The sequence below is a fragment of the Tamandua tetradactyla genome, chromosome 20 (genome assembly GCF_023851605.1).
Source record: "Tamandua tetradactyla isolate mTamTet1 chromosome 20, mTamTet1.pri, whole genome shotgun sequence".
Taxonomy (NCBI): domain Eukaryota; kingdom Metazoa; phylum Chordata; class Mammalia; order Pilosa; family Myrmecophagidae; genus Tamandua; species Tamandua tetradactyla.
Genome location: NC_135346.1, coordinates 8,043,243 through 8,057,463, shown reverse-complemented (window position 1 = coordinate 8,057,463; position 14,221 = coordinate 8,043,243). Strand labels below are relative to the sequence as shown.

Sequence of the window (14,221 nt, the reverse complement as noted above, 5' to 3'; positions counted from 1 at the left end):
ATATAAACATCCCAACAGAATGTCTTACTAGAGGAATAAAATCCAATTTATTATCAATAATACTTTCTTCAGTGTGAATAGTTTAGTCAGAGACAAGAGTGTTTTCAAAATAAACGTTCCTATGATGCAAAATACCTCTTCTTTAGGATATCTTGGAATAGATCCTAAATGTCCAAATGCTTTAAAACCAAGGCCAAAGTATCTGCTTTCATTAACTGGTTGATTGATCTGACTTAATGACAGCTTTCAGCATTATTGCTTCGTGTTGTTCAAATTTTCCTGTCTTACATGATTTTTAATGACATATTATAAGCAGTTATCTTTTCTAAATACTATACCATCTAATAGACGTGTAGACATAGTTAGAAAATAATACTGAATAGAAATCCCAACTCTAAGCCAGAACAGGTTTTTAGAATATAGATAATTCCAGCTTGGTTTAAATCTACAATTTTGCTATAGCTAGAAAAACAATCGAACATAAGGCCTCCCAAAGCTAGGTAACAGACTGGTTACATGCTTTCAAACAGTGATCTTTGGTAAAAAGAAAAAATAAGAGAGAGAAATAATAACACCATAGTTTCCTCTTCAAGATTTACCAAGTACAGAGGCATGCTAAAGGATCTTAAAAATCCTAAGGCAAAGAGTGTGTGCTTATCTTGTTTAATTCTAGTGTTTCCCCTACTGAAAGACCACAGACCCGCTTTCCTTCCTCCACCTTTAACATCCCAACAGAGGGTCTACTTCGACAATGCATTTACTTTATTACAGCAGTTCTCATTTCAGCCATTCCTTTAATTCTCAAGCTTCAGGTGACAATATTTTTTTTTTCAATTTTTACATTTTACTTGAGTATTTAATTTGTTCTTTTGCTGTTGCTATTTCTCTAAATTTGAACGAGAAATAGTTCTTACTGGTGATTGAGCTTTCCTCTACTAAGAGGTAAAAACCCAGTTAATTTAGTTATATGAAAACCAGGGAGCTATATATCTGCTAACTTGGGGTCTAAAACACTTTGCAAGTTCATTTGAATGGGGGTGGGGTGGGAGGGCAATGTATAAATAAACATGTGGGAATCCATAATTCTCAAGTCTGATTGGCTTGGCTATGGCACAGCCAGAAATTTCTCCTACTGGGATATTTGGATCTAGCACTTTCCCTCTGCCCCCTTTTGATTTGTTGCATATGCTGCTTTACCTAGTAACATAGGGTGTTCCTGATTGCATCGGAGCAATGTTTGTTTCTTTAAATTTCCTTCAAAGACTTACTGAAAGATAAAGGGAAAGAAATCTTCCCTATCGACTGTGAGAAGTCAGAGAACAATCACCACTGTCAATGTCAATTTTAAGCTATGGCAAGCTTCTGTGCAGAAAACAGAAGGCAGATTGTAAGGAAAAGAAAATGCAGGGCAAGGTTAGGCAAAGGACCCTATCAGATTTGGGAGCAGCCTTTTGCTTCTTTAACTTATTAAGAGCTTCAAATTCACATGCTCCTTCTCTAAGAATCCACCACAACAAAGAATAACAGATAAATGAATACTGTTGTTGCTTTCGTCTTTTGTTTTAGCCCCAGGGATATCAAAAAGAAAGCAAGCCACTTGACCTGGCTCCTGGCCAAACTGGATAAAGGTGAGGCCTAAATAACAATAATATATCTTCTGTTTGTCTTTCTAGAATTGTTTTATCTATGTCAGTAAGGAATATTTTTTAAAAAATTGTTCTCTCTTTAATCCTGCACTCATCTGTGGTGATTTGTTTCAATTTAATAATTGTGCCACATGGAAACACTTTAAAGTTATGAGGCTTGATTATGCAAGTAATACTTAAAAAGAGAGGTGGTGTACTTTACTTGATTAATAGGTACAGTCTACTCTTGAGCTTGTTTGAGAAAATTAGAGTACAAACTTCTCAGGAATAGGAACACTGATTTCCTTCCTATTTATTCCAGATTACTAGGGTAATGTAACACATCAAGTGGTTTCCAACAGCACCAGTAATAAAGTTATTGTTACTAGAAATAATGCAAATATATACGTGTCTTTCATAGTCACAAAAATGAATTATTAATCAATGTGTTTTATTTTTGAATTCCAGCCACAACATTGCATTTCCAGCCAAAAGGAAAAAAAAAATTGTAACACATCATTTTGAGAACTAGAACTATATGAAGCTAGAAAATCTTCAGAATGTGAACAACCTCAGAATAAGTAGAATTCCCATTAACTTACATACAATCTTTATAGTTAGAAGTATTTGTGATGGGTAAGTTCATGTGTCAACTTGACCAGGTTTTGGTGTCCAGTTGCTTGGTCAAGCAAGCATTGGTCTGACTGTTACTGCGAGGACATTTCATGGACTTAAATCATCAGGAAGTCGATTGCACCTATGACTGATGATATCTACAATCATCTGAGGAGACTGCCTTCGACAACTAGAGGCATCTCTTCCGATCAGTTGTGGTCTCTGAAAGGAGAAGTGATGATTTCAGCAGTCAGAAGAGAGAATTTCCACCTCTACTGTGGCCAGCCAGCTTCTCCTGGGGATTTCATCGAAAACCTCCATCAAATGTGGAGTTAACAGCTTTCGGCCTGCCCTACGGAATGTGGACTTACCTGCCCCCAGCTATTGTGACACAATTCTTATAAAAATTCCATATATTTGCAGATATCTTTTGTCAGGTTTGTGTCACTAGCAAACCCTGGCTAATATACATGTCTTTAGACTAATATATTTCTCCTCTCCATTACAGAGGAATTTTATTGATTTATGGATTCCTCATCCAATCTATCTTCTATTCATTTGAATATATTGGATAAAACTATGGTTCTCTTTTGCAGGGTAAATGAAAAATGACTACTTCATTTTACTGAAAGCTTTATACTTACCACTTCTAAACAAAGACACACTTTTCCATCTGTATAATTAAAACAATCCTAAATGATTTATTGTGATGCCAGCATTCTTTTGAATTACACTATCTCAAAACAGTCAAAATCTCTTGTTGAAAAAACTATTAATAAAGCATAATATGACATGTGACCCAAATATTCAGTTCCCAGAATCTTAAAGGACTAAGTAAATTTGAATTGAATTATACAAACTAAGCCTAAGAATCAACCTAGGATAATTATACGCAATTCCAAAATGTATTGTGTCTCATTAAAATTTACAGGAGCCACCAAATCTATGGTCAACTGATTTTTGATAAGTTCTCTGAACTGGGACAAAACAGTCTTTTCATATTTGAGCATGGAAGAACTGAGTATCAATAGCCAAAAGAATAAAAGAGGACCCCTATCTTACATCCTACACAAAAATCAACTCAAAGTGGATGAAACACCTAAATATAAGAACTGGCACCATAAAGATTCTAGAGGAAAATGTAGGGAAACATCTTCAAGACCTAGTAATAGGAGGTGGCTTCCTAAACTTTATACCCAAAGCACAAGCAACAAAAGAAAAAAATAGATAAATGGGAACTCCTCAGAATCAAATGCTTCTGCACCTCAAAAGACTTTATCAAAAAGGTGAAGAGGCAGCCAAGTCAATGGGAGAAAATATTTGGAAATCACATATGAGACAAAGGTTTGATTTCCTGTACATACAAAGAAATTATGCAACTCAACAACAAAAGCACAAACAACCCAATTATAAAATGGGCTAAAAATATAAATAGGCATTTTTCTGGAGAGCAAATACAGATGGCTCAAAAGCACATGAAGAGATGCTCATTTTCACTGGCTATAAGGGAAATGCAGATCAAGACTACAATGAGACACCACCTCACACCTATAAGAATGGTGGCTATTAAACAAACAGGAAACTACAAATGTTGGAGAGGATGTGGAGAACCTTGGACACTTACACACTGCTGACAGGAATGTACATTGGTGCGGCCACTATGGAAGACTGTTTGGCGGTTCCTTAGGAAGCTCAATATCAAGCTGCCCTATGACCCACTAATAGCACTACTTGGTATACACCCAGAAGAGCTAAAAGCAATGACACACAAACAGTTCCACACCAATGTTCATAGCAGCATTATTCACAAACACTAAAAGATGGAAGCAAACCAAGTGCCCATCAACAGGCGAGTGGATCAACACAATGTGGTATATATATATATGATGGAATATTATGCAATAGTAAGATGAAATGGCATCCTGAAGCACATGACAAGATCGATGAGCCTTGAGTACATAATGCTGAGTGAAATTAGCCAGACACAAAAGGACAAATATTGTACGTTCTAGTTTGTTAGCTGCCAGAATGCAATATACTGGAAACAGAATGGCTTCTAAAAGGGGGAATTTAATAAGTTGTTAGTTTACAGTTCTATGGCTGAGAAAATGTCCCAATTAAAACAAGTCTATAGAAATGTCCAATCAAAGGCATCCATCCAGGGAAAGATACCTTGGATCAAGATGGCCGATGAAGTTCAGGGCTCCTCTCTCAGCTGGAAGGGCACATGGCGAACCTGGCGTCATCTGCTAGCTTTCTCTCCTGGCTTCCTGTTTCATGAAGCTCATTGGGAGGCGTTTTCCTTCTTCGTTTCCAAAGGCTGTTGGCTCATGGACTCTGCTTCATGGTGCTGCAGCATTCTCTGCTCTCTCCCAATCTCCTTCATTCTCCAAAATGTTTCCTCTTTTATAGGACTTCAGAAACAAATCAAGACCCACCCAAATGGGTGGAGACACTCTCCACTAATCCAGCTTAACAACCACTTTTGATTGGGATACATCTCCAGGGAAATGATCTAATTACAGATTCAATACAGTAGTGAATAGGGATTATTCTGCCTTTATGAAATGGAATTTTGACTAAAACATGGCTTTTCTAGGGTCCATACATCCTTTCAAACCAACACATTGTATGATTCCACTTTTACAACCAGCATAAAGGTATAATCAGAGACTTAGAATACAGAACACAGGGGACTTAGGGGTACACAGAAGCTAGAGATCGGTGAACCATTAGCTAATGAAGTTGAACTCCAATGTAAGGGAATAGATAGGAGCAAAGCTGATTCTCTAGTGGGTCTAGAAGTAATATTACCATATAGAAGATGAACAAGATTGAAAGGGGTTGTATAGACCTATGTGTCCCGCTGACTCATACTAGAAATATGAATGAGTTCTCGTAAGACTTAAAGATATGATTTGTGTATAAAGAGTGTTTAAGTCCAGGGTACAGGAGGAAACTGCTATTGCATGCTATGAGCTATGTTCAAAAGGAAACCATCAGCACTACCACTGCAACAGCAGAGATAAATAATGGGGGGAGGGACAAGAGTTAAGAGGAGGTTTAGATCTCCTATTTGATGGGGGTATTTATTGGTTTTCTGTCTCTTGGGAACAATGAAATTATCTAAAATTGAGAATGTCGATGGACTGTGGACTTTGGGCCCTCTACATGATGCCTGATGAATGCAGGTGGCTGAAGGATGCACTGATGGAGAAGTAGAATGGTGACTAATAGTGTATACTTGCGAACAAAGGCTGTGCTGATGCAAAAAGGAACATTGTCGTGAGGCATGCAATGATGTGAATGAACTTGTGGGATATTTGGTGAGACAAAATAAGCCAGGAACAAAAAAACAATGGCATGGTCACCTTTAGAAAATGCTATAAGAAAAACAGGGGCCTAGACTGTAAGATTTTAGAGCAGACACATTAAGCCTGGAGTGGTGATTATTATTTTTGGATTTAGAGAGACTGTTTCATATATATAACCTGATATTTAGAGACAAGAATGAAGCTGAATAAGTTGGGGTTAAAGTAATTCAGAACATAGGGATAAGGAAGACAGTGTCTATATTAACCACACACACTCTTCGAGACCAATGGAAGTAAGGTTTATTTGATCTGGAATTGAAATTTTCTATTGTGCATAATCTAATTTAACCTAATATATAATCTAATGTATAGCTCATTTGAACAACTGAAACACAGAGAGCACAAAATGAGAAGGAGGTCCTTTATTGTAATGCCTGGAAACATCCTAGGGTGTATTAACCAGAAAATCGAAAAGTATTGGCAAAGTCCCCTGAGGGAGGGGAGAAAGACTATGAAACTATTAAACCTTACCATCAAGGGATCCCCTGATACTGTGTCAAACTTTAGGGACACCCAAATCAATAGGCCATGCCCTTGATCAGGAGGCTTACTCTTGTGAAACTTATACAGGTAGCACGGAAGCTTAGACTACCTATAGGCATGCCTAAGAGTTACCGCTGGAGGACCTCTGTTGTTGCTCAGATGTGGCCTCAGTCTCTCTAAGCCCAACTCTGCAAGTGAAATCATTGCCCTTCCCCTACGTGGGACATAACATCCAGGGGTGAAAGTCTCCCTGGCAATGTGGAAGAGAACTCCTAGGGATGAATCCAGACCTGGCCCCATGGGATCAACAGTTTCATCCTAACCAAATGGGGGAAAAGAAATGTAATTAATAAATTATCAGTGGCAGAGAGAGTTCAAATAGAGTTGAGAGGCTACTCTAAAGGTTGCTCTTATGCCAGCTTCATGTAGACCTTGCTACCTATCATAACCTGCCAATTCCCAACCAGAACCATTCCAGCCAATCCTAAAGAACACCTAGGGAAATACATAAGGTTCCACAAGGGTTCCAGGCACCAGAGTAACTTGCCAGAAACCTATAAACTCCAGATGGGTCCTTGGTCCAGATAAGTCCTGACACCTAGCCCAGCCTCTCCAGAACATCAGATAGTTCCATCTCCCTACCCCACATCAGTGACAGATCCTTCCAATAGCAAAAATTTAGAATTGTCATAGCCCAAACAACCCTAATCAGAGGTATGGAAAGATCAAAGGTGATGGTGGAATAACACATAGAAGATAGGACTTAATGAATGAATATGAATGCTGAATCATTAAATTGATATCTCTTTTAGTCTCCAGTATTTTAGAGCAGCTAGAAGTAAAAACCTAAAATTGTGAAATTGTAATCCACGTCAAACTCTGAGATATGTTCTACAACTAATTGTGGTGCTGCGCTTGGAAATTTATAGTTTTTTTGTATATATATATTATTGTTCACAAAAAAAGGAAAAAAAAAGTTGATTGTGATGATAAAAATATACTTAAGCCCTCTAGCCTCCTATATTCTGGAGCAGCTAGAAGGAACAATATGAGAGGATCATATGATAGCCCATGACAGACTTTGTCTGTAACCACTGGGATCTGTCCTGTAACCACTTTTTGAAGAGTGTTTTGAAAACTATTGTTTTTTATTTCTTTGCTTTGTATATATGTTATACTACACAATAAAAAAGTTTTTAAAAATTGTGCATGAATAAGTATCAAATATTTGTTAATTTTGCACAGAAGAGTGAGCTCTATAAAAACCTCATAAGGGCGGGCCACGGTGGCTCAGCAGGTAAGAGTGCTTGCCTGCCATGCCCAAGGACCCGGGTTCGATTCCCAGTGCCTGCCCATGTTTAAAAAAAAAAAAAAAAACTCATAAAACACTAAGTGCCATGTAACAGGTAGATTAAAAAATGCTGTTTTATTTGCTACTCTACTAGCTTCCAATAATGAAAACCAGAAATCGTAGATGTTCATATGAAGGCAGAGAGTTCAAATGCAGAAGAAAATATGTAAACATATCTGTGCTGATTTGAAGCTGGTATGCACCCCAGAAAAGCCATGTTCTTTTAATCCAATCCTGTGGGTACAGATCTATTCTGGGTGGTACCTCCTGATTAGGTTGTTTCCATGAAGATGTGACCTACACAACTCAAGGTGGGTTTTAATCCTTTTATTATAGTCCTCTATGAAGAGCATAAAAGGCAGTAAAAAATAGAGAGAGCTTAGATAGGACACGGAGAGCAGAGAGATGAAATCAAATGACTGATACTTGGAGACAAAATATGCCAGGAGATGTTAGGAAAGGATCCATAGAACCTGGAGAGAGCCAAGAGAAGCTAAGAGATGGAATCAGAGCTTGGCCTGGAGCAGCTCAGAGAGGACCCACAGGCACTTACAGAGAGAAAGCCACTGGAATCAGAAGCTGAAAGCAATGGAACTGGGAAAGGATCAGCAGATGCCAGCCACGTGCCTTCCCAGCTGAAAGAGGTGTTCTAGATGTCAGCTGCCTTTCTTCAGAGTCCAGGTATCATCTTACTGATGCCTTAATTTGGACATTTTCATGGCCTTAGAATTGCAAATTTGTAACCTAATAAGTCCCCTCTGGAAAAGCCAATCCATTCCTGGTATATTGCATTCCAGCAGTTTCAGCAAACCAAATCAATATCATTAAACATAGAGGCCTGTTATTTTCCAAGCCAGTGTTCCATGCTTAAGGCAGCTGAAATGAATGGATGCAGATTTATATTCCCAAGAAACAAGCGGGTCATGTTCTCCTCTCCCAGGAAAGACCATAAGGCTGTGTCTCTATCAGAGATAGAGTCAGAGTGTGGCATATAATTGTGTCAATGGTTAATCCAAGTCAGAACAAAGCAGCCATATGTTTGTGTCTTATTTTTGCCAACTCTAGTCTCAATGAATAAACATGGATGTTCAGCAAAGACTGCATGACATCTACTTAGAAATCAGAAGTAATAATTTTATGACATAGGAGAGTCTTCTCTCTGAGCATACCTGGATTCATTTATTTCTCCTCTCAAGCTAAGATAAATTCTTCCATTGTTTACATAAAACCACCCAAAACATAGATGATAGAGATCACATAGGCTGACACAAATGCAGTAAACATAATTTGAGGCTAAGCCATTTACTTAGTACACCTCCGTTTAGCTGATACTAAATTTAACTATAAGTGGTCATTGGCTTATAGACAGTGGGAAAATATACGGGTTTTTTTTTCTTTTAATTGATGCTTCCAGTGATTCATTTATAGTATCAAGAAGAGGGAAGCAGGGTTTCAAAGCTGGACTTTATGGACAGTGTGCTGAATATTCCAGATAAAAGCCAATCCAAAGGTTAATTAGAAGTCTACTTAGGTTTCTCAATAGTTTACAAATCTTGCTAGAATTTGAGTAAAACTGACAGGTTAACTGACTGCAGAGGAGTGTGCAAAGACTGCCAGAATTGCACACATCTTTCTGCTAGTCCTGTTGCAGGGACACAGGTGATAAGAATGAGAGACGTATCTACATTTCTTTGGTCTATGAATACTTTAATCACTGAAACCTAATGATCACATTACTTTCTCTGTCATTATTTGGGGATGGTCCTCATTTTAATATGAAAGTGATATCTCAGGGCTATAACAGAGGGTGAATCAATAAAATCCACATGGAACCACTGGCTTTAATTTGCACAAGCTGCTGTTTGAAACTGAGCTGCTGAGGCCTCAGTCATACATGAACAAAGAGAAAATGGCTTTAAGGAAAATGTATTTTCATGTAAAGAAATTCCCAACGAGAAAAAAAAAGCACAGAACATGCTGGATTCTCAAAATAAGCAAAAAATTAAAAATTAAAAAGAAAGGAAAGAAACGGACCAACAAACAAAGGTAAAAAGGCAAGAGTAAAGATGAATCTTTTGGAGTTACCCATTTCTTTGCTCATTCACTCACTAAGGGTATGTTCTCCTTGGGTAACACTATAGTAACACAGCTAAACAAATGTAAAGAAGTCCAATTCAAGCATATTTAAAAATTATATACACATAATTGCATAACTGTAAAAATATTGAAAAAGATACTTTTTCAGGTTCAACACAAAAAGCCAAGTTCCATGCTCTTTATGATCTCCTCATACAATTTTGGATTTGCCTACATTTTAACCAGAGGCCACATAATAGGCACATTTTATTAATCAGAAGTAATTATATTTGTCATGCAAATAGGGCCCTCTAGTCATTTCCATATGTGGTGATGGAGGAGCATACAATTGTGTTTCATATGGATCTGGATCTTCATTTTTGCACTGCAATTTTTTGCAATTAACTGGAGTTAACATGTATCATTTAAAATATTTCAATTAATCATCAAAGTTGGAGCAAATAAAGCAAATTTATTTCACTAGCCGAAAGAAAGAAACCTTCCTTCAGCAAGTACTTTCTCAGCTTCCTTATCCTATCTGATACCTTCGTACTAACTACACTAACGTAGAAATTCAGCTGGAAAACATTACTGTCTGCTTTCCTTATTTTACTCATGTGGAAACAAAGACGCAAAGGTATGGAATGGCTGAACCATGTTAGGCATTTACGAATGAGGGAGCCCAAGCTCTCCCAGTGTCCAAATCAATAGCCACCCCCATCATTCTATTCTATTTCACTCAATTAGAGATTAGGAACAAAAAGACCCTGACCATAACAGAAATTAGCTGTGATTGTTTTCAAATCTGATGCTCCTAAACGCTGTTTACTATGAAGTATGCAATGTCCTTACACGGCTCACCCCTGACAAGCTGCACAGACCCGGCTATTTCCTAATTCCTTAGTCTGGGATTGGTTCACACTGTTTACAAATACACCCTTTAAAGAGTTCAATTTCGACTTTGTTACAAGTAGGAGAAAGAGAGTGTAGTTTACTGAGAACTCAGATGTGATACGAATGTGCAAAACCTTCCTTAGGGAAAAAGGACATGAATAAACTCAAGAAAAACAGCTAAGATTTTAAATGCCACAGATTTTACTGGGCAAGCTGGGTAACCACAGGGCTTTATGAACTGAAAAGATCTCTCTGAGAATGAGCTGTTTTAAGGTTATTTATGAATAACCACCATCCTCCATACCACACCCCTGAAGCCTCAAACATTTTTCATTTATGAAACAAAGGGTGTATTACATCTCCTCTCAATCCTAGAATTTTCTGATTCTGTGACAAGCATCAAACACCCGACCTGAATGTGGCAAGACACAGAGGATCGTCAGACTCATACATTTTTGAAAACAAATACTTAAAGCTTCTTTCATCCAGACCTGATCAGATTTTTATCTCTCCTAACATAGGATTTATCAGTACTTCACGGAGTGAAGATGTGAGGCATGCTGTACAGCCCCTTTTTACGAGTCTCCATTTCACTCACCTAAATGTTAAGTAAGCGTTGCTATTATCACGAAATTAAGCTTACGTTCACCTGCCAAATGAATTGTGTCCACCTGACTTGACCAAAGGCCTTCAACAACTCTTTTCTTTTCCATTTCTGCTATGCACAACCACGGAAACTGGAGGGGAAACAATGCCTTTCACCTGTTAAGATGTGAATTCTCTCTACTTGGTTCTGATAGCACAGTCCTTAATTATATTTTGCATCTGCTTATCTGATAGTTAGCATTTACTCATCTGATACAGTCACATGGTCTACAAACATATGCTGAGAAGGAACCACAGCGGCAAAAGTAGCAGCAAAACAGTAACAAAGGGCCCTGTGGCTGGAGCCGGCCGGGCCGGGTGCGGCGCTGAGCACCTCCCAGAGTTCCCATGACTTCTGCACATTCAGGAACGCACACTAGCAAGGCCGACCCGGGAGTGTACCTTGGACCAGTCCCCCGTGCGCCACACGTAGCACTTGGAATAGTCCTCGCAGTCGTCGGTCTCCCGGGGCCGCGTGGAGAGCACGCACTTCTTCCGCGGGTTGGTGCAGCGCACGGAGCGGTGGCGCACGCCTCTGCCGCACTTGGCCGAGCACTGCAAGACAGCCGCGCGCGGGGTGAGCAGCCGGGGGCGGACACCGGGCCGCCGCTGAGGTTACAGGACCAAGGGCTTCAGGGCACCTCCCGTGAGTCCGTGCAGCCACGTGAAGGCGGGACCAAAGAGCGAAGCGCAGGGTGGGGGTGGGGGGCCCGGAGCCTGGAAACCAGTGCCCGAGGCCAGCTGGCCAAGGGTTGGCATAAGCGGGGTTCAGGAGCCTGGAGCCAACCGTCGAGCGGGATTATTCACAAAAGATAAATGATGCACCACGGTCAAAATGCAAGATGCCAAAATGGGATGGATATGGCAAGAATGTCATTTCTCACCAACATATCTAAAAAAGAAGAATTCTTAACAAAAATAAAATGAAGTGTTTTTTTTACACAGATATATACCCCTAGAAAGCATCATTCTGAAGGGTAGTTTGGTTAATTTCATAAATAACTGAAGCTTGATCACAGACAGGAGGCACACATGGGCAGTCCACTCATCTTATACAGGTGCCACTCAGTCTTTCATTGGCACCTGTGCTTTCTACTATGGGCTCTGCATAAAGCTTCCCTATTTCCCAAAGGCATGCAGCACTAAGGGAATGGCAGCCACAACCGACATTGCATTATTTTTGTGGCTGGAAAGGTCCAAAGGAAGAGTGTGGGGTGCCTGTTGAGCAATGCTGCCACACAGGAATGGTCATGCTGACCAGGTCACTGCTCAGAGCTGCCACCGGAGCAGATTCAGAACTCATGGTTGCTCACTCTTCAGGCTTTGGCAGTGCTGGGGTTCTAGAAAACTTGAATGTGGAACGAATCACAATCTAAAGACATTAAACCTGCTCAAATAAGTAACTACCTCTAATTTATAGTTGTATTTGAAAATGTTGAGCTTTAAAGTGACTACGCATTGTGATTTGACATTTTAATTTTATATTTAGTTTTTGTAATTGAAACTAACCCTTGTCCACAAAAATCCATTTTAAAATTAAGTTACATTAAAACAAGAGAATTATTTTGAATTGCCATATTGTATTGAGACATCATCTCTCCCAGGTGTTGTCAAGGGTCTGCATAGAATATTGCTGACCTGTGTTCTCAAGAGTTTGCAGAAATGTTATGGTTAGGCTGGGAAGGTGAGGGATTGTGTCTCTGACGCTGATGTCAGTTCTCTCTCTAGACTGGACTGATTCATTCCGATGAAAAAGTTGATATGGCATTCATTCTCAAAACATACAATGCAAATGAAGAAGAATCTATTAAGAAGTGAGGGACAGCTCAGAAAAGAAATACAAAGTCAGCCTATTTGCTAATATAATTTGGAGGGGGAGAGTTAAATGAAGAATATTCATAAACCTATTTTCTTGTCTACTTTATCTCCAATTTAAAAAAAAAACGGCTATCTACTGCAACCAAGCATTTTCTACTTGTCATTTTTGCATTCTATTTAATAGTCTGAAGCTAGGAAGATGGGTGATTTCACTCTGTGTGTTGTGTATGTGAGCATATGTGTGTGTGTATCTGCAGCTGCAGCCACTCACTAAAATGCTTCACAGCAGCCAATAAACATAGGTAATGGTGGTTTTCACGATTATCCAAAGATCATGTATCATTACAGAAAATAAATCACAATCACAACAGATTGGCACAGAACACACCTGCATGCTACACTCTATAAGCTTGCTAGCGTGGGTGCAGCCACCAGGCATGTGCTTTGCGATTGGACAGCACTGGTTTTCAAATCCCAGGGCTGCCACCCACGTGGCTGACTTAGGATAAGTTAATTTCTCGGAGCTGTATCACCCTCAATTACAACATGGTAAAATTGCTAATTTTTTTGCATGGGCGATTAGATATAAGCGATATAGTAAATGTAAAGTTAAAACACAGCCCTTGCTCACAAATGTCAACACCGCCCCCAAAAAAACATTTAAAAATGTCTGTCAAATGTTAATTTCCTTTCTTCTTCTTTCCCTTTGGACATGCGGTCAGTCAACTGTGTGTTTTAATACATGTCTACCTAAGAGAACACCATAAGGGTGTATAAGGGAAAAAACGGGATCCTAAAATGCCCATAAAATATGCTCCAGGTTTTAGAGAATAAAAAATGAATATCTTTTGATATCTTCAGAAGGATGGGCCAGGAGCATATTCCTTCTACTTTCAGCAGTCGACAGATAAGTACAGAGAACGACGTGATCAGCTAACTGGGGGAGATGCTGTGTGTGCTCCCACACTGTCTTCTACACGCTACAGGTCAGAGGCGGACAGGAAGAGAGAGTGGGGTGCACTGCACCTCGGACCACACGCCAGCTTCCCACACGGTCATGCAGTCCTGACCCTCACAGCGCTGGGCCGAGGCGGGCTTGGGGCCGGGGCAGTCCCGTTCCCGGGCTCTGGTCAGCGTCCCGTTGCTCAGCTGCTGGGTGCAGGCCACTTGTCGGCTCTGCGTCCCTTTCCCACACGTCTGTGAGCATGGGGTCCACTCTGTCATCATCCACCTGAAAGCGAAGCAAATATTAGCGGCTGGAAGCTTCCATTTTCTCAAGGGTAAAAGGGTGGATGATTAGAATACTGTCTGCCATACAATGGATGCTCAGCACAGAGTCC

At 39.7% G+C, this 14,221-nt stretch overlaps 1 protein-coding gene across 1 annotated transcript in view; it reads right to left on the bottom strand.

Moving 5' to 3' along the window:
• ADAMTS19 (ADAM metallopeptidase with thrombospondin type 1 motif 19) overlaps positions 1–14,221 on the bottom strand; it is a 253,116-nt gene that overhangs the window by 20,753 nt on the left and 218,142 nt on the right. The window contains exons 21-22 of the mRNA XM_077137955.1: positions 13,908–14,112; positions 11,466–11,618 (exon numbers count right to left, since the gene is read on the bottom strand). Of these exons, the coding sequence (XP_076994070.1) occupies positions 11,466–11,618; positions 13,908–14,112 (358 nt within the window). The remainder of the gene's footprint in view (positions 1–11,465; positions 11,619–13,907; positions 14,113–14,221) is intronic.